Source organism: Chiloscyllium plagiosum, unplaced genomic scaffold (genome assembly GCF_037043375.1).
Source record: "Chiloscyllium plagiosum isolate Xiang-an unplaced genomic scaffold, Cpla_swu_hap1 HiC_scaffold_33, whole genome shotgun sequence".
Lineage (NCBI taxonomy): Eukaryota > Metazoa > Chordata > Chondrichthyes > Orectolobiformes > Hemiscylliidae > Chiloscyllium > Chiloscyllium plagiosum.
The window spans coordinates 7,299,894-7,325,438 of NW_028270171.1; the positions used below are offsets into that span (position 1 = coordinate 7,299,894).

Here is a 25,545-nt window from a genome sequence, read left to right on the forward strand (position 1 = left end):
CTTCATCAATCTTGATCTGTTCAAGCCTGTTTCCCAGTTCTCATTCATAACAAGGTCGCTTTCCTTAGTGAAAACCGAAGCAAAAAAACTCATTTAGGGCTTCCCCTATCTGCTCAGACTCCATGCACAAGTTCCCTACGCTATTCCTGACCGGCCCTACCTTCTCCCTGATCATTGGGCGGCACGGTGGCACAGTGGTTAGCACTGCTGCCTCACAGCGCCAGAGACCAAGGTTCAATTCCCGCCTCTGGCGACTCTCTGTGTGGAGTTTGCACATTCTCCCCGTGTCTGCGTGGGTTTCCTCCGGGTGCTCCGGTTTCCTCCCACAATCCAAAAATGTGCAGGTTAGGTGAATTGGTCAGGCTAAATTGCCCATAGTGTTAGGTGAAGAGGTAAATGTAGGGGAATGGGTCTGGGTGGGTTACGCTTCGGCGGGTCGGTGTGGACTTGTTGGGCCGAAGGGCCTGTTTCCACACTGTAAGTAATCTAATCTAATCTAATTCTCTTATTCCTCAGGTATGTGTGAAATGCCTTTGGGTCTGCCATAATCCTTCCTGCAAAGTCTTTTTCGTGCCCCCTCCTGGCTCTCCTCAGTCCATTTCTGAGCTCCTGTCTAGTAAGCCTGCAATTCTCTAAAGCTGTGCTACATCCTTGCTTCCACCACCTTACGTAAGCTGCATTCTTCCTTTTGACGAGAAGCTCCTCTGTTCTTGTCATTCAAGGCTCCTTAATCTTACCCCTTCTTGCCTGCCTCAGAGGAAGAATTTTGTGCATCACTCACAACAAATGCTCCTTAAATAGTCTCCATGTCTCTTGTGCCCTTTCTGTGGAACAATTGCTCCCAATCTGAACTTCCCAACTCCTGTCTCCTTTCCTTATGCTATCCAGTCTGGGAAGCTAGCAACCAAAGCAAAAATTCCCCAAAAGCATATTTTATTACAACAAATTTAAAGCTGCATTAACATCTGAAAAGATATTGCTTAAGCAGCAGTTTGGCAAAATATATCTGCAGTCATGCTTCACAACGTAAACAGCAGGGCTGAGTGGAGGTTCTGTTGCTCCCTTCTATCTGCAGAAATCTCCATTATAATCCACATCAATTAAGCAGGATAGCCAGAATCAAAACCAGTTCTGTAGCCTGCGTGCATACATGTGTTTTTCCTTCTGGTCTCACTGGATACACACAACCCTTTTTAAAAAAATTGTCGATGGGATGTGGGCATTGATGGTTGGGCCAGAATTTATTGCCCATTCTTAATGGCCCTTGAGGTGGTGGTGGTGAGCTGCCTTCTTTAACGACTGCAGTCCATCTGGTGCAGAGACACTCACGATGGGGAGGGAAATTCCAGGAGTTTGGCCCAGCAACAAAGGAATGGTATGTGGATTCAAAGGGAATTTGCAGGCACCAGTGCTCTCATGAATCTGCTGCTATTGACCTTCTAGGTAGTACAAGTTGTGGGTTTGGCAAGCACTGACAAAGGACTCTTAAGTTGTGGTTGTGCACACTGTAGATAGCCCATGTTGCTGCTCCCGAGAATCAGTGGTAAAAGCTGTGAATATCGAAGGTGGTGTCAATCAGGTAGGCTGGTTTGTGCTGGACTGTCAAGCTTCTTGGGTTTTATTACCCATTCATGGGATGAGGATGTCACTGGCTAGGCAGCATTTATTGCCCATCCCTAATTGCCCAGAGAGCGGTTAAGAGTCAACCACATTGCTGTGGGTCTGGAGTCACATGTAGGCCTGGCCAGGTAAGGATGGCAGATTCCTTCCCTAAAGGACATTAGTGAACCAGATGGGTTTTCCAGACAATTGACACTGGATTGATGGTAAACAGCTAATTCTTGATTCCAGACTCTTACTGAATTCAAATTCCACTACCTGCCATTGGACATAAGCCCCCAGAATATTCCTGGGTCTCTGGATTACAGTCCAGCGATAATATCACTCGGCATCACGTCCCCTTGTTGCCAGAGCTGCACTCATTCAGGAAGTAATGTGCACAGAAATGAAGATGGTTTGAGAAGATATGTAGCTCAGGTCGAGGTTCTGGAAGTAGGCTTGCTCGCTGAGCTGGAAGGTTCATTTCCAGACGTTTAGTCACCCTACTAGGTAACATCCTCAGGGGGCCTCCAGGTGAAGCACTGCTGATAATTCCTGCTTTCTATTTATATGTTCGGGTTTCTTTGGGTTGGTGATGACATTTCCTGTGGTGATGTCATTGCCTGTTCTTTTTCTCAGGGGGTGGTAGATGGGGTTTAACACATTATCAGCAGTGCTTCGCCAAGACACCCACTGAAAATGTTACCTAGTAAGGTGACGAAATGTCTGGAAATTAACCTTCCAGCTCAGTGAGCAAACCTATATCCAGAAATGAAGATATCTGGGTCCACCCCCTTGCCCGCTGTCTCTCTGGTAAGGTGCAATAATTTCATGGGATTTGGGCATTACTGGGTTGGCCAGCATTTATTGTCCATTCCTAGTTGCTCTTGAGAAGATGGCAGTGAGCTGCCTCCTTCAACATCTGCAGTCCATCTACCGTCAAGACAACAGAGTTTTCTTTAGGGATGGATTTTTGGTCCAGCAACAGTGAAGGAACAGAGATTAGTTAAAATTCACAATGGTGTGTGGCTTAGAGGGGAATTTGCAAGAAAACTAGAGATAATTAATAAATGCTGGCCCAGTCAGTGATGCCCATATCCCATCCACAAATAATTTTTAAAAATCTGCATGTAGCCAGTCAGACAAAGGTATAGTCATCATAGTCCCAGAGGAGCATAGTGACAGGTGAATGGAGTTGTCTAGCTCCAGTGTTCCCTCTGGACAGCACGGAGTGAACAGAGAACCAGCAGTTTCTCATTCTCCTTCATTGTCTGAGCCCCATTACATCTTTTGTTGGAGGACCAGAATCAGGTTCGCCTTTTTTCGCAGTCTCACTCCAACACCCAGGGGCAACCTTGGACCATACCACAAGACTGAAGAAAGGAAGGGGGAGAGAAAACAGGGGAGGAACGGGAGTGGGGATGGAGGGGAGGAGAGGGGGGAGGGGGATGTGGAGGGGGAACGTAGATTAGGAAATGTAGAGAGAGTCCACTCTGAATAAAGATGGATTTTCTTTTCATTTTTATTACTGAGTGACATAGTATTTCCCCTCAGAGAAATGAGTTTATTTCCTTTTCTGTTTTACTATGATCCAGTATGAATTTCAACATGAAATACAGACAATGTATATTACACATTATCGATTCTTTTAATACATACAGTTTACATATAGAAAAACACAACTCTGGCTCTGACCTCTGCTTGTAAAAGTCTCAGTAGACCAGAAACCAAGAAAACAAATAATCTTTGCACTGGTTGGACTTGAACCCAACACTGGGCACTTCTGAAGATCTAATCTTCCGATGACAGTTATTGCCCGGGGCCCAGATTGAAATTTCCAGCTTGGGGCACCCCAGCACATCACAGTCATTGAAGATAGCTGGGGCTGTCCTGTGTATTTAGTCTTGTAAAACGAAAATCACTTGAACAAGATCGGCACAAGCAACCAGCTTGCAAATCCTCTTGTCAACCATTCACCCAGTTACCGGTTCCTTCCCCACCCAAAGCCGCTAGTCTTCATCCAGCCGCCGCCTTTTAGCTTGCAGTGGGCTGCTGTCGAGACCATCAGCAGAACAAGCCGGCTCCCTTGTGTCAGTTTGGTCACAGTGTTTGATGCCCAGTTCCACCTCTTGCTCATCCACAGGGGACTGGGTGAAAGTTTTGCCGCTGAAGACATCCGCCAATCTCTCCTCAAAGAAAGAATGCAGCGTCTTCACAGACTCTGCCACTTCCTTGTCCTTCAAGAGAATGTGATTAGAAACAGTTTACATTAAAATCACTGCGACTGAACAATGAAAGAGGGCCAGATGAATATTAAAGAAAAAGTGCTTGACATCCCAGCAGAGGTGCTGACAACCGAAATGCATTCACAGAGTGAAAAAACACATCTTTAAATGTACTTGGTCATCTGTATGCTCCTCCTCCCCTGAATCTACTCCCACAAATTTGCCTGAAGAGGAGAGAATAATGCAGGAAACGGAAACGGAAAGTAGCCTTCAGAAACTGGGATTGGGGTCCTGAAAGCACATTTCTGACACAAAAAATGTAGAAGTGTTCTTTTGTTTACAAATGCCGCACTGCAATTCTACAGTGGTTGCCCATCGCAAATCTGGCACTTTGTGAAAACACAATGGACATGGCACGTCATAGTTTTAATAGATTGTTTTAAAGGAGTGGAGAGAGAGCTGGGAGCAGCAGAGGGTTTTAACCAGGGAAAAACTGTCACATTATGATGTTCATGAAAAGTATAAGCAAGTAAACTGGCAAAAAATAAAGCAACAGGGAATAACCAGCTATATTCTATTACCTGAACCAGTTTGCTGTATGTCTTAAACATTAATCGAACCTCCATCACAAATTCTTCAGGTCTGGAGTAATGGGGTGAGCTCATCTTCTCAAGTTTTCCTCTAATGGAAGACAGATTTACTTGCTGATTCTTCAACTGTAACAGATAGAAGAGTGAGGTCAGACTTGGGGAACGTACAGTGTAAAGGCTAGACTCACAGAAAGGACAGTGAAAGGTCGGGCTCGGAGAAAGGACAGTGCACTGAGCCCAGGGAGCATCAGTGGCCAGTTTCTCATTGGGATGTATCGCAGCAGAGTCACTCCTCCTCTCCCAGTGTACTGCAGTAAGGTTTACACAGGGTAGCGGTCAGTAGCAAAAACTTGACAAAGAGCAGGTGGGGATGTGAAGTAAGATCTGAGTGAATTTGCTGAAGGTTGGCTCATGTATGAAAAAGATGACTAAAATTGTGTGCAGACATAAAGAAAAGCAATTTCATTTACATAAAACACCTTTCAGAATATCAAGATGTCCCCAAAGTACCTTTTCGCTAATGATGCACTTCTAAGTTGCAGCCACTGTGATAACAGTTCTTTCAGTGCAAGGTCCCATAAAAAAGAGAAATATATTGCAGTGATACTGGATAAGGGGTGCACACAGCCACGGACATTAGGAGAATGTGCCTGACCTTCAAAGTAGCAACATGACTTCACTGTAACCCATCAGGACAGACCACATCTCAACTTAATGTCTCATTCTGAAAACAGAAACACCAATAGGGTAGCACTCCTCCGTGCTGACACTGGGACTGTGAGCCTGGAGCATCAAGTCAGGTCTCTGGAGCAGGGATTTAAACCACAGATTACAGGACTACTGACTGACACAGGATCTTTTATCTATTACAGATGACCTGGATATATATGATACCTTCATTTATAAACAAGTTGAATAAGAGAATGTCACAAAATGAAGACCTATTCTTCATATACGTACTTGCAAGAGACCAGTAGGATTCTGGACAGCATGACTCCTCTTATGAGAGAGAAGCAACAACAGCAAATGTTCACATTTCTGTAAAACAACAATGAGTCACACAAGGCTGGCAGCAGTCTTACACCTACACAATGTGTACAAACAATAAAACTAAAGAATTGCAAATGATGGAAAACAGAAACAAAAACAGACATTGCTGAGAAAACTCAGCAAGTCAGGCAGTACCACTGGAGAGAAACCTTAGTTGATGTTTCGGGACCAGTGACCCTATGTTCTGAAGGAGGATCACAAGACCCTAAATATTAACTCTGCTTTCCCTTCACATATGGTGCCAGCCTTTCTGAATTTTCCCAGTCATTTCTGTTTTTGTTTCTGTGTACAAAGAATAACTGGGAACTCTTTCTCACCGTGGTGGCTTTGCTTCTTGCATTTAAATGCTTTAAATTCCCAGGGTGTAACTTGGATAAGTACAAATCACATTGGGGTTGCAGTTGGAAAATTACCAAGCCATGTGCGCATCCGTTTTGTGCGATCTTTGACCAGTGAATGTTAGCAGCGCAGTCTCTACTGTCAGGTGTCAGCTTTACCTGGGTATGTGCACATCCCTTGCACTTTCCAGAAGGACCCTTTGCTTTTCTGGCATCCCTGATCCTCAACTAGGGTCCACCTGAGCAATGACTGGACCTATATATTTCACCCCGGTGAGCCCAGGGAGCATCAGTGGCCAGTTTCTCATTGGGATGTATCGCAGCAGAGTAAATCCTCCTCTCCCAGTGTACTGCAGTAAGGTTTACACAGGGTAGCGGTCAGTAGCAAAAAGCAAGGCTAATCCTCCCTGCTCTCGTCTGCGGCTACTCAGGGCTAATGGCTGTACCCTAACTGCTGCCTTTAGCTGAGAAGAGCTAAGTCAGCACCATAGTGACAACTCAGAATCATAAACGTCTGCGTGCATTGTAGCAACTCAAATTTAACTCTCATCTTAGAAAGTCACACAACACAACAGAAACCCTGTTCATACAGCCTCTGAACACCGACGCTCAGTTTTAGTACAAACCCTCTGATCGAGAGCACCAAGACACCCTGATGCAGAATCACTTTCAGCTTCCAATGCGGCGGCTGAACTTTCATTCTGGATTTCAGATGCTGCCAAATCTACACACAACGAACATGTCCATTCAACACTGCAGAAAGAGAGAGAGAGAGAAAGAAAACACAGGTCAATCACAATTGTTTATAACACGTAGGTAATACATGGCAATGCTCAAAATATATTTTAGAATAACAGGTGCATCGTAATGCACTGCATTGAGTAACACTTCTGAGAACTATAAAAAAGGTCTACAGGCAGTGATGAAGGTGCTTTTGCCAGGAGGTCTGCCATGCTATGCCACATTTGCCTGCCTTCTGCCATCCTTGCACATCTGCTGTCAGTCATCTGCAACCATTGCATGCCATCCACCATCCAGCTGCATCCATGTTGATGCCTCTTTCTGCTGCCTTCCACTTTGTGCACAGTTTTACAAGGACGATACCAATACTCTGAGGTTGCACCCAGCAGGAAAAACTGAACAGCAAATTGTGGAGAAACTCATTACCCAGACAGTGGTCAGAATGAGGAGCTCACTACCACAGAAAATAGATAGGAATAAAAACATTGATGCATTTAAGAGGGAGCTAGGCAAATGTGTTCGGAGGGAAGAAGCTTATGGGGCAAATAGGTTGAGATAAAAAGGGGAGGAAAAAGTAAGTTTGTGAGTACTATAGACACCAATTGGGACAATTTGTCTGTTTCAGAATTGTAAAATCCCACAGGACCATAGGGCTGCTCTCTCATTAGAGACAGCACGCGAGAGACAGAGAGATGACTGGTGATGGTTTAACCTGAGGGTCATCACGCTTCAGGTGAGAAAACAGGTTGAGAAAGTGGGCCCTTCATGGTGACCTCAGCCAGCATGTCAGTTGAACCTGTGCTGTTAGCATCACTCTGCAACGCCCAGCAAACCAACCTCTGTTCTGGATCTCTACGTGAAGCATCATTCTGCTGCTGTGATCGGAGTTGAGTTGAAACTGGCCTGTTCTAAGTCTGCAAAATCCAACCATAGCCCAAGGCTCATACAGCTTCCTTTGTTGCTTGGCCAAGGAACCTCATTAATAAAACAAGTGTGCCAGCTTCAGGTTGCAGCTCAGTAACACCGAGTACTGGATGACTGATTTGCCTCTGTACAAAGATCAACTGCAAGGTATGACTGCTACGCAGGACAATTCAACAGTCCACGAATGGGAATCGTTACAGTTGCAGAGATCAGCACTGCAACAGAGTGGATTCTCCAGGTCATGGTGTGTTCCAAGTTGGCAGGAGTTACAAGTTGGATCACTACAGGGAGAAAGAAAACCAGCCATAGCTTTCAGTCCAAAACTACTTCTCCAGGATTTTTCTGCAAAGTGCTCAAGTGCATCACTCCTTAGGATGACAACGGGCTAAAGAGAAAATGTGGCAGCCATGGAAGGTGACATTGTCTACACTGCTGCATCTAACTGGACTGACAAAGCAGCTTTCCAAATACAGTATGATTTTAACCTCACCCACATTGGCACTCACCTTGGCACACTGGACAAAGCAGGAACATGGCAATCAATGTGAAACACCTTCAGACAGCGACGACAACATGGTAGCTCGCCTCCTTTCCCACAAACGACACAGACGACCTCATCAGACTCTTCACCCTTCTCACTGACGCTGCACAGCGGGGATGCCTTGAGGTCTGGAATGCTCCCGGGTGACTTCTCACTGGGGGAAGGCGTGGGGCTGAGGGGGTGGTGCTGGTGGGAGCGCTTGGTTCCTACCTCTGTCCTCTCGCTGAACACAAATTCAATGTCTGTTTCTGATGCAGGAGAGGCTGAGTTCGGTGGGGTCAGTGTGCTCTCCAGAGTTGGTGTCTGCAGGTTAGAGACAGTTATTATTTCCTGTGCTGGGAGTTGTAGCTTAGAATAGGGAGGGAGTTGCTGAGAGGTGTTGGGCTTGGGGGTGGGTAATTTTAAAATTAGAGCAAAGACAAAGCGTTGTGAAGTCTGGATCACTCTCCCAAAAATCATGATGATTTTGGGTCGGAGGAGACTCAATTGGAAATTTCAAACCCAAGATAGAGATTTTTTTGTTAGACAAGAGTAATAACGGGAACAAAGCCAAGGTGGGTAAATGGACAATATCAGTCATAATCTAATCTAAAATGCAGATTTAACAGGATGTTCCTAATTATTAATCTTGCATGGAATCACAGAATTGCTAGAGCACAGAGGGAGGCCATTTCGCCCACTGTCTGCAGAGGCTTTCTGAAGAGAATACCCAGTACCATTCCATCTCACCTTTTCCCCAAAACCCGGTATATTCTTCTATTTCAGATAATAACCTAATTTCCTCTCAACTCAACCTGCTCCTGCTTCACTCTTAGACAGCTCATTCCAGAATCGAACCGCTCACTGCTAGGAAACGTTTCTTCTCATGTCACTATTGGTTCTTTTAACTTTTACTTTAAATCTGTGCTTTCTCATTTCTGACTTGTCCATTAATGGGAAAAGCTTTGTCCGATCTACTCTGCCAATACCCATGATTTTGAACAACTCTATCAATCCCCTTGGAAACTTCACATCAAGGAAAGCAGCCTCGAATACTCTAACTCATTCCTGAAAACATTATCATCAAATTTTTCCAAAGATTGCCTAGAACTGGATTCCACACTTCAGTCGAGACCAAACCAGTTGCCATTAGCCTTACTGTCTAGCAATTCCTTTTTCTGTTTCACTTCACATACTCTTCCCCTCAGGCATGACATGGTGGAGCACAGCATACAACTACTTCTGCTGATGGCACACAGCAAGGTAATACAGAAGTCAGCTCTTTCAGCCACACAGCACCACGAAGATACAAAACTGGAAGAAGTGGTTTATCCCACCAAAATATGTAAAGCATTGGGATTTATGTCCAAGAGCATTAGGCAGCTGTGAATTGGCTTAGATAGCGGAGTGTAGGCTGTGAACAGCAGGTGTTACTGCTGCATACCATTCTATCTTCCACTGGTATTCAGATGAGCACTTTGTAGTGGGTTAGCAATCAGAAATGAGAACCTACATGATTTTCCTCCTCGTTGGCCCAAATGATGGAGGTCAGTGCAGTACCCCGGCTAAGATACAAGTTGGCAACTGAAGTTGGCATCTTCCCAAGTTCATTACATATTATATTACAATCTCCGCTCTCTCCTTTCACAATAAAAGCAGGATATTCTGGAAACGTTCAGCAGGTTAGGCAGCGACAACAGCAGTACAGAAAGTAGGATAAGCTTCACATTTCAGGGTGCTTATTGCTAACTTCATCACCACTTTCGCAAAGTAACTAAACTTGGATAATAAATAATGGTGTGGCACCCACGCCACAAGAATGAATTCAAGAACTGAATGAATTCATCATCCACTGAGTAAAACATTCGATGCGTATTTTATTGAAGAGGAGAAAATCTCTTTTATAATCTCATTCACACACTTTAATTAGCAGAAATAATATGACATCCCAAAAGACTTAATTATACTCTCCAGGTTTCTTAAAAGTAGAATATCATAATTTGAGGATACTCTGTTTTGTAATGAGCAGAATTTATAATGAGTCTATTCACAATATGTTAATGAGTTACTTCTATTATTATTATAACTAAGAGAAACGAAACCGCTGTGCATATCCTTGGCATACTGGGAATACATGCTGCACAAGTACGCTTTAAGCCTCCAGTTTTCCACTCCCAGCAAGTGCCAAGGAACAGTGCAACAGCATCCCTCTTTAGGCTGCAAGGTCTATGAAGATTCAGTTTACACTTCTTAATTACAGGCTAGGTATTTTGTTCTTCACTGACCTGAATCAGCACCAGCAGGTTCAGATTTATGAATATGTCAACAGACTGTCTTCAATCAGATAACAGTTACTCTCCAAGGCCACCTCATGCATGGATTTATGAGAGTAAGGAACAGGGTCGCAGAGGTGAAGTATTCTTTGTGAATTTCAAGAGCGACAGCATTTGCTTTGCAACAAGAGACTTTGAAGTGATCTCAAAAATGGAAAGGAAGTGCTAGTTGATGCAAACAAACTGTTCGCTGTGGAGAAAGGTTCTCATAGAAGAGGCAATATCCACAGCTGAAAAAACACACACAGCACACAATCATAACAATTACAGACCACTCAGCCCATTAAATATGTGCTGGGTTCAAACTCTTCAAATCTATTCTGAAACAATTTCCTTTTATTGTTTTAAACCAAACCTTTTCAACAAAAGAACTGTCTGATACTGACATTTCTATTTGTGAACTTAAAATGAATTATCCACTAACTTGATTGAGTTAGTAAGTGGCAGAGTGATGACAGAATTGAATGCAGGAAGAAAATTGCTGAGATTTAATAGAGGTATTCAAAATAATTAAAGATTTTGACAACGTAGGCATAAGAAATCTGCTCCCACCGGTGGGAGTGTGAGTAACCAGATTCAAATCCAGTTGGCAAAACAGCATGAGGGGATACAAGGAGGCTTTTTAAAAAAATACTGCAAATTGTTGTATTCTGGAAAGCACTGCCTGAGGGAGCAGTGGAAGCAGTTTCAAAAGGCGTCTATAATCTGGAGTTTAGAAAAACAAGGTGATCGCTTTCAAATATACAAAATTTGTACAGGCTCAAAGGGGTGGATACAGAAAGGATACTTTCCCTGATTTTGGGGGGAGGCAGGATGGAGGAGACAGTCTCAGGATCAGGGCTGATCATTGTGGACTGAGATAAAGAGGAATTTGTTTGCCAAGAAGGTTGACAAATTTTTAAATCTCTCTATCCAAGATGACGGTGGAGCTCAGTGGATGAATTTGGTTAAGGCTGAGATCAATACATTTCTCCATTTTAAAAATACTTAGGCAATAGTGCAGGAAAGTGGTATCGAAATAAAACTTCAGCCAGAGTCGTTCAGCACGAAGATAGACCCTTTGGTCCAACTGGTCCGTGCCGAAGATAATCACAAACTAAACTAGTCCCAGCTGCCTGCTCCTGGCCCATATCCCTCCAAACTTTTCCTATTGGTGTACTTAATCAAGTATCTTTTAAATGCTGTCACTGTGCCCGCATTCATCACTTTCTCAGAATTTCGTTCTGCACACGAAGCAGCCTCTGCATTTCAAAAATTGCCTCTCATGTCTTTTTTAAATCTTTCTCCTCTCACCTTAAAAATATGCCCCCTACTCTTAAAATCACCCATCCGAGGGAAAAGGCACCTGCTATTAGCTCTCTCATGATTTGATCTCATTGAATAGCTGTGTGGGCTCAAAGGATTGAATGGCCTACTCCTATTTATGTTTGTATTAATGTAACCCATAATATTTTCAGATAAACACGTGGAATTCATTTATGGGAATGCAATTGTTGGATTACAAATTCTGCCAATTTTGAGTCAAAGAACAAGCCCATATATACCCTGAAGGATGGATTCAAAGGCAAACCATCTCCTTCGATGATGATCAGGCTGAATTCATCCTGGCCACTGCCAGGTAGCAATTTGAAGGTTGGAAGCTCTGTGTCAGTGGACAGATCAATCTGCAAGCGTTCTAACCGCACATATGGAACCTTCGCCCTCAGCTTGGATTCAACACTGGAGTTGGAACTATAATCAGAAAGAAAAGCATTCATCTTTATGCAATACCAGAAATCAAACAGTTAAAAAAGTCAGAAATTGAAGTTGCACTAGTTGAGGTGAAGTGAATGTACTGTAGCCAAATTTGCAGATGACACAAAAATATGGCAAGTTGTGAGAGGGATACAAACAGTTCACAGAGAGATATTAGGTCAAGTAAGTTGGCAAAAGTCGGGCAAATAAAGTATAATGTGGGAGAATGCAAAGCTGTTCATTTTTGAAGGGAGAACAAAATAACAGAATATATTTCAATGGAGACAAACTGCAGAAAGCTGCAACACAAAGGGACTTGGGGGGGGGGGGGGGGGGGGGGGGGGGCTTGCGTACAAAACACAAAGCTAGTACACAAGTGCAGCAGGTAATCATAGACTCCCTACAGTGTGGAAACAGGCCATTCAGCCCAACAAAACCACATCGACCAGGAAGGATAATGGAATGTTGGTCCTCATTTCAAGGGGGTGGAATGTAAGAGTAGGAAAGTCTTACTGCAACTGTACAAGGTACTGGTGAGACCACATCTGGAGTACTGTGAGCAATATTGGTCTATTTATTGAAGAGTCTATTTATTGAAGGAAAGATTACTTGATTGGAGGCAGTTCAGAGAAGATTCACCAAAATGATCCCTCGAATGAAGGGACTGTCTTATGAGCAAAACCTAAATAGTTTGGGACTCCACTCACTGGCTTTCAGAAGAATGAGAGGTGATGTTATTGAAACATACAGGATTCTTAAGTGCTCTACAGAGTAAATGCTGAGAGGATGTTTCCCCTCATGGAGGAGTCGAGGACCAGAGAGCATAGACTCAGAATAAAAGGGTGCTGTTCATTCACCCTGATTCTGGGGGATAATGAGTCTCAATGATACAGTTCTGCCCTCACCAAAGGGACTTATTGCAGTGGCCTGAGGTAATTTCCATTTTGATCTCACAGTCTCTAATTAATACTCCCACGTTAGATTTGACACATGAGAGTGTAGATCCTTCCAACCCAGAAAGTCTGACTGAAGCAATCAGACAGTTCCTCCTGTCAAATGGCTTTTCAGACTGATTGCATGATTTTAATGTCAGGTTGACTATGATCCCTAAGCAGTGACACAAACTTGAATACTTCTTCAACCTCTGATAGCGATCTGTAATGGTGAAAGCTGTGCAGTGCACTGTGAACCCAGTCTGAAGTGTTACTGCACATTGCTGTGAAATTGACCTTCAAACCAAGGAGCAGCATGAGTAGAGGGGCAGCATGTGGGCGGCACGGTGGCACAGTAGTTAGCACTGCTGCCTCACAGCGCCAGAGACCCGGGTTCATTTCCCGCCTCAGGCGACTGACTGTGTGGAGTTTGCACGTTCTCCCCGTGTCTGCGTGGGTTTCCTCCGGGTGCTCCAGTTCCTCCCACAGTCCAAAGATGTGCGGGTCAGGTGAATTGGCCATGCTAAATTGCCCGTAGTGTTAGGTAAGGGGTAAATGTAGGGGTATGCGTGGGTTGCGCTTCGGCGGGTCGGTGTGGACTTGTTGGGCCAAAGGGCCTGTTTCCACACTGTAAGTAATCTAATCTAATTTAAAGGAGTGAGAGGAGTGACACAGATTATTTTCCAGTGCCAGGAAAAGGTGCTTACTGGTCAGGAAAAGGGAATAATGCGGAAAGAGCAAGACATAGGTAGTTAGATACAGTACAATATGAAATTAACACCACACATAGCAGAAACTCCAAAGTTCAATTCCAGGGCTGGCGCTATGATAAATTAACAGGACTAATCTCCGGAAGCAACAAGGCTGTGCCAAGTGTATTTTCTTCAGATTTTGATGTATGCCTGCAGTCTGATCAAGAAAGCACATTATGCAAAGACCAGAGATGGCCAAGAGGACACTCAGCTGTGACAAAGACCCAACTAAAACTGAACCTGCACGTTCATGGCTGTGATGAAAGCTCAATTAATTCCAAACTTGCAGGTTCAAGGATAAAAAATAGCTGCTTGTCCCAAGTTTATCAGAAGATGAACAACAACTGTGGAAATCAAATCCTTGTGTGTGCAAAAAAAAAAGGGAAGCTTTTGCAGGGATTGACCAGTTGTGGGATGTGAGATGTGAGATGTGAGAGTGGAGATTGGAAGGAGATACAGGAAATGAAGAAAGTTAATTTCAGAGTTTCAGTCTCAAATTGGAATACTTTAAGTGCTCTTGAAAAATATAGTGTGTACTTCTATCCTTCCATTATTCTAGCCATATAAACTGGTTTATTAGGAAAACACACTGTGAAATACCAATTCTTACCTGTCACCGTTGCACTTCAAGGTACTTGGCAAAGGTACGCATCCAAACTCTGAACAGTTAAACACAAAATTAACTGGTCAAATAAATTGCACAAATAATAAATACAGAATGATTTTTGCATTACTGCTGAATATAACATGAAGTGGTATTCAGTAGCAATACTAAGTGCACTTAATTGTATCAAGCCAGAAAACACATTTTGAAAAGAGTTACTGGAATATTTAAGGGAGTAGTACAGGTCATTCTGTTATAACGTGACAATTGTGTTCCTTTGCAACCTCGTGATACAGAAAATCGCACTATAGAAAACTGCTATAGAAAATTGCACTATAGAAACTGCTCTATAGAAGATCATTGTAGATTATCCAAACAGGGTCCCTAATTCGTTAATCACTTTAGAACCAATTCGTGTTAACGAAATGCGTATTATGCCAGAACGACCTGTACCCGTAACGAGTTGGTGTGGAGATGACGGGTTTGCTCTTGTGCCTCTACGCAAGTTTGTATTTCCTAAACTTTGAAGATTAAGCATCCACAGAATCAGAGGATCGAAACAACAAAAACAGAGGCCATTCAGCCTGTCTTTATTGCACCAGCTGTCTGAAGGAGGAATTCATAGAATCCCTACAATGCAGATAGAGGCCAGTCACTCAAATCTGAAGAGTATCCCACTCAAACCCACCCTATCCTCGTAACCCTGCATTTACCATGACTAACCCAACTAACCTGCACATCTTTGGACTGTGGGAGGAAACTGGAGCACCCACCAGAAACTCACGCAGATACTGGGAGAACGTGCAAACTCCACATAGATAGTCAGCCAAGGCTGGAATTGAATCCAGGTCCCTGGCACTGTGAGGCAGCATTGCTAAACACTGTGCCATTGTGCCATCCCTTAGCGTCACTTAATTCACAAAGTGTTAATCCCCCTTCCTTTTCCCTAAAACCCTGCTCATTCTTCCTTTGCAGAGAATAGTCCCATTTCCCTCTTGAATGCTCCAGTTGAAACTATCTTTCTCACAGGCAGTGCATTCCAGACCCTAGCTATTCTATAGCTAAATGTTTCTCCTCTTGACACTATTGCTTTGTTGCAATCACCTTAAATTTGAGCCCTTTGCTCTCCTTCCAGCATGTGGAATAGTATTTCTTTACCTTTTGTTCAGATCCCTCATATGATTGTGAATACCTCCGTCAAATCACCTCTCAACCTCCTCCTAAATAAACAGTCCCAACTTCTCCAATTTATGTAACTGAATTTGCTCATCCAGAGAACCATTTGATTCAAGACTTCAAGAGATTAAGGAAGCACATAGTGTAGATAGAGAGAAACTACTGCCACTCAGTGGAATCAAAGACTAATTAGGAAACACTTGATTTTTATTTGCCAGCCAAAGTGTATATTGGGCAAAGGTAGGCTTATGGAGTTAGGTCACAGATTGACAGAACAGACACGAGGAGCTGAATAGCATCCTCCTCCTCTTATCTCACATTTCAGAATTGAAGTGAAGTGACAGCTTCAGAGGTGCTCCTGGTTTGCTGTACTCCGTTCCTGAAACTACTGAAATACAGCGCATTAATGAAGAATTTTAAAAAGCTTACATGGACCTCCTTCCAAAATCCCCAACAAGACGAACTTTCATTCATCAAATCTCGGGCAGAACTCTATCTCATCAGACTAGGATGTGATGCCTTCCTCTCAGGGATTTATTTTAAAGTGTGTTTTGGAGAAGGCCCAAGACACAGTGCACAAAATACCAACATTGAGAAGAACAGACAAAAGGTTACAGAAACAGATCTACAGTGATTTCGACAATGCCAAGCTTGGGTGCTGAATGCTTATTTTTGAGGAAGATATTGGGGGAGAATGAGGCGGCGAAGATGATCCACAGTTTGGGGTTACAAAGAAGTGGTGGATCGAGTAGGAAGTAGTGCAATGAGTCTTAAAAACATCAGAACTGATAAAGAACAAAAAAGGAGAAGGAAAAGAGGGAAGAAGTGACTAGAAAAGTTGATGAGGGTCGAGCTGTGGATGTGGTGTATATGGACTTCAGCAAGGCATTTGATAAGGTTCCCCATGGTAGGCTCATTCAGAAGGTCAGGAGGAATGGGATACAGGGGAACTTAGCTGTCTGGATACAGAATTGGCAGGCCAACAGAAGACAGCGAGTGGTAGTAGAAGGAAAATATTCTGCCTGGATGTCTGTGGTGAGTGGTGTCCCACAGGGCTCTGGCCTTGGGCCTCTACTGTTTGTAATTTTTATTAATGACTTGGATGAGGGGACTGAAGGATGGGTTAGCAAGTTTGCAGATGACACAAAGGTTGGAGGTGTCGTTGACAGTATAGAGGACTGTTGTAGGCTGCAGCAGGACATTGACAGGATGCAGAGATGGGCTGAGAGGTGGTAGATGGAGTTCAACCTGGATAAATGTGAGGTGATGCATTTTGGAAGGTCGAATTTGAAAGCTGAGTACAGGATTAAGGATAGGATTCTTGGCAGTGTGGAGGAACAGAGGGATCTTGGGGTGCAGGTACATAGATCCCTTAAAATGGCCACCCAAGTGGACTGGGTTGTTAAAAAAGCATATGGTGTTTTGGCTTTCATTAACAGGGGTATTGAGTTTAAGAGTCGTGAGATCTTGTTGCAGCTCTATAAAACTTTGGTTAGACCACACTTGGAATACTGCGTCCAGTTCTGGTCACCCTATTATAGGAAAGATGTGGATGCTTTAGAGAGGGTTCAGAGGTGGTTTACCAGGATGCTGCCTGGAATGGAGGGCTTATCTTATGAAGAGAGGTTGACTGAGCTCGGACATTTTTCACTGGAGAAGAGGAGGAGGAGAGGGGACCTAATTGAGGTGTACAAGATAATGAGAGGCATAGATAGAGTCGATAGCCAGAGACTATTTCCCAGGGCAGGAATGGCTAACACAAGGGGTCATAGTTTTAAGCTGGTTGGAGGAAAGTATAGAGGGGATGTCAGAGGCGGGTTCTTTACACAGAGAGTTATGAGAGCATGGAATGCGTTGCCAGCAGCAGTTGTGGATGCAAGGTCATTGGGGACATTTAAGAGACTACTGGACATGCATATGGTCACAGAAATTTGAGGGTGCATACATGAGGATCAGTGGTCGGCACAACATCGTGGGCTGAAGGCCCTGTTCTGTGCTGTACTGTTCTATGTTCTAAGTGGAAAGCCACCTCATGATTCAAATGAAGGGCAGAAAGGAGTCATAGAGATGTTCAGCATGGAAACAGACCCTTCAGTCCAATCTGTCCATCCATGCTGACCAGATATCGCAACCCAATCTAGTCCCACCTGCCAGCACCCGGCCCATATCCCTCCAAACCCTTCCTATTCATATACCCATCCAAATGCCGCTTAAATGTTGCAATTGTACCAGCCTCCACCACTTCCTCTGGCAGCTCATTCCATACATGTACCACCCTCTGCGTGAAAAAGTTGCCCCTTGTTCATTAGCTCATGAAATACAAGTGTTGTGCTATGAGGAGACAGCAAGTAAGAGTAAGATCAAATTAAGAGTAAGGTCAAAAGAGTACCATAAAATGATTACAATACAGAACATATCTGGCCCATCATATTTGTACTGGCCCTCTACACCAACAGACATTATTCCACGGAATTTAGAAGATTGAGAGGCAATCACATTGAAACAAGTAAAATTCTTGAAAGGCTCAATAGGATTGAGTGGAAGAGACTTTTTTTTTGGTGGAGTGTATAGCACCTGGGGTCCACAGTCTTAGGACAAGGGGTTACCCAATAAATGGAGGAGAAATTTCTTCATTCAGGAGAACTGTGAATCTTTGGAATTCTCTCCCAGAGAGCCATGGAGGGAGAGTTGTAGACCATGTTCTCAATAAGAATTGAGAAATATTTGGGCACAAAAAAAATCCAAGGATATGGGCTTGGAAGAGAAGTGGAAGATGATTAGCCACAGTTTGAATGAATGATAAAGCAGGCACTTGAAGGCACACATCTTAATCCTGCCTCTATTTCTTGTACTCCTTATGAAACACATAAGGGTCTGTATGATAGTATTTACTGTCCATTAGCTATAAAGCATTTGAGGTGCCCTGAAGGCAAGAATGGTGCTCTATAAATGTAAATTCTATGAAAATTAACAAGATTTGACACACACATCTTTCATCAGCTGAATGGTTGCATGATCTTGGATGCTTTTAGTCATGTTGTGCTCATTTCACAGAACATACACTTTAATTTCCTTGATTCTTTCACGAGTTGTGGACATCATTGGCAAGCCAGCAGTTGCTACCCTTCCTTAATGACCCTGAGCTTACTGACTTGCTTGGGCTACTTCAAAGGACAAGTCAAGAATCAACCACATTGCTGTGGGTCTTGAGTCATATATAGGCTGGGCTGATAAGGACAACAGATTTTCTTCCCTAACGGAACCAGATGGATTTTTTTTTTAATAACAATTGATGATTGTTCCAAAGCACCATCACTGAGACTACATTTTAATCCAAGATTTTATTAATTGAATTTAAATTCCACCAGATGATGGGATTTGCACCGATGTTTATCAATGCGTTATCTTGAGCCTCTGGATCACTAGTCTGACAACATTACCACTACATCACCACCTCTCGGAGTTCTTCACACTGAGGTCAATTACCTGAAGTTTCCTGAAGTTCTTCAATGCAATCTCTCTGCCCCTCGTGTTCCACACTGCTACTGGCATCTGACAGCTGTTAACAAGGAAGAAAATATAACGATAACATTTTCTCTACAGATATCTTCTGCCATCCTCTGAAGCATCACACTGTGATGCTGCTGCAAACAGTCATTTGCTAACTGATAGAATGCTGCTGCCTTGATTTGGAAGGAAGGTTTGAGGATGGGGAGGGGTGGTGTCTCATGCTGTCCACAAGGAGACTGAGGGAATGAACATGCACATCTGAAGAAGCATGCACAAATGTTTCAACTTCACACCACGACAGTACATTCTGACAAGATGCCTCTCAACAGAGATTGTGACAAAAAGTGCTAATGCTAGTTAGAGCGTGAGCTCCAAACAGCTGGTTCCCCTTCCAGTCATCACCACCAGTCAGGTGGGCCAGTAATGTTCTCCCAGATGGTAGGAACCACTGACTGTTAATTGGAATTCCAAACTGTGACAAGGAAACCTTATTTTACACCCTCCCAGGGGCAGGAAATCTTGCCTTCGACTACAAACATCCAGAAATCCTCTTTGCCCCAAACCTTGCTCTGAGCAGGAAAACAGAGCCCTCCATGATGAACAAGATTCCACCCTCATCTCCATCTCACAAGAGGTGAAAATCCCTCACACCTCTCCCCCCCACAGAAAGTCTCAAAACTCTTTTTACCCACCCCAAACCATGAGTAGAAAACAACTTGAGGTGAAAACCTCCCTGTTTCATCTTCCTTCTTTCCACCAACTGTTCCCTCATGTCTTCTCTAATGAGTGTAAATCATCTTCCTCAAGTTGAAAAGCTTCTTGTGTTTTGTCAATGAATGGCAAAGACCCTCATGCCCCACTCTATACTAAGTGAGTGGGAGACAACGCAGCCCCCTCAGTGGCCTGGACACCTTCTCCTAGAAAAAGGAGCCGCTGCCTTTAAACTTCTTTAAAATTCTTTAACTCATTAAGGAAAAATGGAAGAATTGTGGTTTGCTGGTGCAGTGATGCTGAAATACGTGTAGATGGCGCCATGATGCCCTTTCCACTCACAAAAATAAAAACATGGAGGGATGTGGTTGAATTGAAAATGGAATTAAGGGCCACTGGCTCCACAAAAGGAACAAAACATAAGGCCTGAACAACTTGCTTTCCGCTAACCTTGAAGGGAATACCCCTCCTTGGTTCTGGAAACCCACGAGGAGTGTGATACGCAGACTGCCCTTCAACAAATTCTTCTGCACCTGACTCAGGCCAGGACATGGCTCCATCGGAGGTCGGAATCAGAGAGTACATTAAGCTATCAGCTCTATCAACCTGTTGCGGCACCAGAGAGGGGCCTGGATAGGAATACTGCAACACAAGACAGCATCTGGTAATGAGATAAGCAAAAGGAAAGACACTACAGAAGAGGGATAACCTGAATTACACAGTGAATGCAGGAACAACCAAGATAAAATCATAACCAGACAATTCCATTACCCTTCCCAGAGATAACAAGAGTGACTGTACCCCTGTCGTTACCCGACTTCCCTCTGTTATGACTTCAATCATTGCTAATGCCATCTGACTTGGTTCCCATCACTACATACTACCTATTTTTTAATCTCTGAGATATGGACATTGCTGGCTGGACCAGCATTTATTGCCCATTGCTGAATGCCCTGGAGAAGGTGGTGGTGATCTGCCTTTTGGAACTGTTGCCGTGCTTCGGGTGTAGATGCTGTGCTTCGGGTGTAGATGATGTAATGCTTAAACTATGTCATGGTTTGATACAATTGGCTGGTTTGCTAGGCAATTCATAGGTCATTTAAGAGTCATTAGCAATTGCCTAGGTCTGGAGTCAGATGAAAGCGAAACCAGATAAGGATGAACGTCCACACAAACATATGAATTCGAAGCAGGAAGACATCACTCAATTGCTTGAGCTTGCTGTGCCATTCCACAAGATCATGCTTGACCTGATTATTCCACAATCCTGGTGATCCACAATAACCTTTCATCTTGTTGATCACCAGGAATCTACCTACCTCTGCCTTAAAAAGATTCAAAGGCTCTGCTATTGTTACCTTTTGAGAAACAGTATTCCAAAAACTGATCCTTGTGAACTTTTGCCTCATACCTCGATTAACTTGGAAACTTATTTTTAAACAGGGCAACAGATTTCCTTCCCTAAAGGACAATAAGTGAACCGATGGGCTTTTACGACAATTGATGACAGTGTAATGGTCAATATTAGACTACCTTTTAATTTCCAGATGCTCCTGGAGTTCAAATTTCACCATCCACCATGGCTACATTTGAAATCACACCCTGAGAGCCTTAGCCCATATTATTCTGGCAATATTACATGACAATAATGCATCCCCATTCAAACACTACCTGTATTTCCCAAATGGCATCAACAGGGTTTCTTCATCTAATGCTAATGAGCTCTGTTCTTCCCCAAACAACCTCGATGCCAGTTAGTTGGTACCTCAGATATCCAAAACCCATCCGAGAAACAAGTTGCTACCCTTTCCTGATGAAGGATCACTGGAATCAAAGCGTTAACTCTGCTTCTCTCTGTGGAAGCTGTCAGGCCTGCCGAGTTCCACCAGCCTTTTCTGTTTGTCCTACAAAGCTGAAACGGTTCATTTTCCAACTGAAAGATGACGAGCAGCTCTCCTAGCCCACCTGCCTGCCTTCTTGGTCAAACTTCAGAACAGCTGGGAAATGGAACTTTCCAAATCGTTTCATCCAAAACTATTCATAGAATCATAGATTCACACGTGTGAAAACAGGCCATTCGGACCATCGAGTCCACAACGACCCTTCGAATAGCCTCCCACCCAGATGTGCCCCCCTACCCTATCTCCATACCCCAGAACTTCCCATGGCTAATCCACCTAGCCTACAAAGCCCTGGACACTAAGGGTAATTGAGCATGGTCAACCCCATCTAACCTACAAATCTTTGGACTGTGGGAGGAAACCTACGCAGTCACGGAGAAAATGAGCAAACTTCACATAGATAGTTGCCCGAGGATGGAATTGAACCCTGGCGCTGAGGCATCAGTGCTAACTACTGTGCACCAAAGAAAATGGTATCCAAAGGAGCAAAGAAATGATTATATTTATCCCACAGGACTGACAACTGGCAAGATAAGGTACAAATAATAGACTTTTTCACAGTACAATATGATAAAGGTCAAGTAATCAAGATACTACTGCAAGCTGAGATTCAGCCAAGTTTATTAATCCCCTCTTTTTATAGTAAAAATGAAGAACGAGAATAATTTTATGTAATCCCTATCTTTGCTCTATTCTTTGATGCTTTTAACTTCTCTCCTTGTTTAACCCACACCCACTGGAGGTGGTTCAGTATTAGTATCAAGTGAGTATCATATGCTGTAGTTTTCTCTTGCCCCCGATGAGCCTTAAGTTGAGGAGGAATCAGACTGACCAAATGTGTGAATCTACAAACCCTACTAGAACATCTGGCCATGTCAGATGAAATGTGCCTTAGCCAACTTTGGCTCGGATAGACAGCTGAAGGTTGGAAATGACTGCATGATGTTGAAAGATGGGGGAGCACAGAGCATGTATATCACCTGCATGCCAACCCAACATTTCAACAAGTGACTGTGCACTGTGCGGCTAGGTTATTGGACAACAACCAAATGTACTAAATTGATGCGAGAATAAAGACTTTTACTGTCTGCTACAAAGTTGTGCCTCCAGACTGTGGGCAGGATGAAAATGCAATTATATATTACGTATAACTTAGAAAAACTCAGTCATTCCTTTTACGTAACCTTGGTTCCCAGATTCTACTTTTAAAGCAACACTGCTCACTAACAAAGGACATATCTCTTTCATACTAAAACCATAACGAGAACAGATATGGGAATTCCAGCTAAACAAGCTAGTGTCAGCACGTGCACCTATTTTTGTTTAAACTCTCACACTTTTGTTTCTAATTGACTCGGTAATTACCTGCTTCTGCATAAGATCGTGCGCATTGGCTGGACCGTCTCTGTGGGGCAGAATGACACAGGGATACGAGGTTGCCTGCTCCACCAACATCTTGAGTTGGTAAACCGGGCTGCTGCCAAAGTGAGGGTTTGATGTTGGAGACTGACGGCAATTCACACCAACCTGAGTCTAGAGAATAGAAAACCGAAGGTAAATGTTCAAATTGCAGATGGGACACAAGCTTAGTAAAGCTGTGAAATTTTAATTAGTTGGGGATGGATGAGGGCAGCAGGATGGAGCAGATGTGTATCTGGGAGAAAGTGAGGACTGCACATGCTGGAGATCAGAGTCGAAAGTATATTGCTGGAAAAGCACAGCAGGTCAGGCAGCATCCGAGGAGTAGGAGAATCGATGTATTGGGTATAAGCTCTTCATCAGGAATCGAGGGCCTTGATTCCTGATAAAGGGCTTATGTCTGAAACATCGATTCTCCTGCTCCTCGAATGCTGCCTGACCTGCTGTGCTTTGCCAGCAACACACTATCGACATAGATGTGTATCTGCACTGTTATGCCTCCTTCCTCACAACTAGTCTCACACATAACATCAGTCCATCCTGCCCCTTATGACATGAGCAATGGAAACCTGTGGCCAATTTTTAGAACACGGAGGGTGACAGGTCTCCCCAAGGTGGGGAATAAAATTCCATTGGGCTTTTTGAAAAAAAAACAAAAGATGAAACCTGGTCTGATTCTACAAAATGCTGTACTGTGCATGGCCTGAACATACCATGGACAGACGGAGGTGGGCAAACACATTAGAAATTGAACTATACAGTTCATGACCTGCTCAGCTGAGTCAGCAGCTAGGGTATGAGCCACAATGTGTTGAGAAAGAATGTCACACAGGGCAGCACTAGGTCTTTGATCTTTAAACAAAAGATCTTTTGTCAGCAGCCCTTTGGGATCATCTGGCTAGAACCGAACAATTGGAATGCACAGGATTGAAAATCAGTCCAATTCTGTGGTAACACATGTACAAGAGTCAAAAGGAGAGGTGGGGTAGAGTGGAGATGGTGCTTGTTGGCTCCCAAGGTCAGCAGCTGAATCATATAGTCAAAGAAGCTTGAAGTTTGATTCCTGCTTGCTGAGGAGTTGACAGATCTCAGCATGTGGCTGTGATGAATGAATAAATGGGACAGCCAGGCTCGATGTCAGCATGCTCCTGCTGTTGCATTATATTTTAGTGATCCATGCTGAAAGTTCATGATGCCATAGGGTAAAGTCTAGATCAGACATGATGGTATCAACCCAAGATTTAAAAGTCACGGGCCAATTTAAACACGGATAGTAAGGGCTGACAATAGACAATAGGTGCAGGAGTAGGCCATTCTGCCCTTCGAGCCTGCACCACCATTCAATATGATCATGGCTGATCATCCTTAATCAGTATCCTGTTCCTGCCTTATCTCCATAACCCTTGATTCCACTATCCTTGAGAGCTCTATCCAACTCTTTCTTAAATGAATTCAGAGACTGGGCCTCCAGTGCCCTCTGGGGCAGAGCATTCCACACACTCACCACTCTCTGGGTGAACAAGTTTCTCCTCATCTCTGTCCTAAATGGTCTACCCCATATTTTTAAGCTGTGTCCTCTGGTTTGGCATTCACCCATCAGCGGAAACATGTTTCCTGCCTCCAGAGTGTCCAATCCTTTAATAATCTTATATGTCTCAATCATATCCCCTCTCAGTCTTCTAAACTCAAGGGTATACAAGCCCAGTCGCTCCAGTCTTTCAGTGTAAGGTAACCCCGCCATTACAGGAATTGACCTCGTGAATCTACGCTGCACTCCCTCAATAGCCAGAATGTCTTTCCTCAAATTTGGAGACCAGAACTGCACACAGTACTCGAGGTGTGGTCTCACCAGGGCCCTGTACAGCTGCAGAAGAACCTCTTTGCTTCTATACTCAATCCCTCAAGCCTTCTTCACTACCTGTTGTACCTGCATGCTTACCTTCATTGACTGGTGTACAAGAACACCCAGATCTCTCTGTACTGCCCCTTTACCTAAATTGATTCCATTTAGGTAGTAATCTGCCTTCCTGTTCTTGCCACCAAAGTGGATAACCATACATTTATCCACATTAAACTGCATCTGCCATGCATCTGACCTCTCACCTAACCTGTCCAGGTCACCCTGTAATCTCCTAACATCCTCCTCACATTTCACCCTGCCACCCAGCTTTGTATCATCAGCAAATTTGCTAATGTTATTGCGAATGATTGTCTGAATTACTGGTGTATGGTCCTGAAGGAAGAGGATGAGTACACTCATTGCTGGCAGTGTGAATCATTAAACTGTCTAGCCTCAAATGTGAAGAACTAAGTACCCAAGAAAGGCAACTGCTGTCCCAAAATATGAAGCTGTGGCCTTTAGTACAGCAAGGCAAAAACTAGCAATAACTCACCCTGTTGTTAGAATACTGAATGGACTCTCAAACTCATAACATTCGCCTGTACCTGTGTTTTTGCTTTTGCCACTGTTTACCTATTATTTACTT

The 25,545-nt window shown here is 43.6% G+C and overlaps 1 protein-coding gene across 3 annotated transcripts in view; it reads right to left on the reverse strand.

Annotated features, from left to right (window-relative positions):
- Positions 1–3,103: 3,103 nt before the first annotated feature.
- Positions 3,104–25,545, reverse strand: part of LOC122542166 (transcription intermediary factor 1-alpha-like) — a 112,842-nt gene continuing 90,400 nt past the window's right edge. The window contains exons 11-20 of one of the 3 annotated variants that reach the window (XM_043679586.2): positions 23,006–23,173; positions 20,190–20,381; positions 19,005–19,077; positions 14,349–14,397; positions 11,865–12,051; positions 7,974–8,311; positions 6,429–6,555; positions 5,375–5,452; positions 4,406–4,540; positions 3,104–3,836 (exon numbers count right to left, since the gene is read on the reverse strand). In XM_043679586.2, the coding sequence (XP_043535521.2) occupies positions 3,609–3,836; positions 4,406–4,540; positions 5,375–5,452; positions 6,429–6,555; positions 7,974–8,311; positions 11,865–12,051; positions 14,349–14,397; positions 19,005–19,077; positions 20,190–20,381; positions 23,006–23,173 (1,575 nt within the window). In that variant the 3' untranslated portion in view covers positions 3,104–3,608. The remainder of the gene's footprint in view (positions 3,837–4,405; positions 4,541–5,374; positions 5,453–6,428; positions 6,556–7,973; positions 8,312–11,864; positions 12,052–14,348; positions 14,398–19,004; positions 19,078–20,189; positions 20,382–23,005; positions 23,174–25,545) is intronic. The other 2 variants (XM_043679587.2, XM_043679588.2) reach the window with 2 other exon arrangements.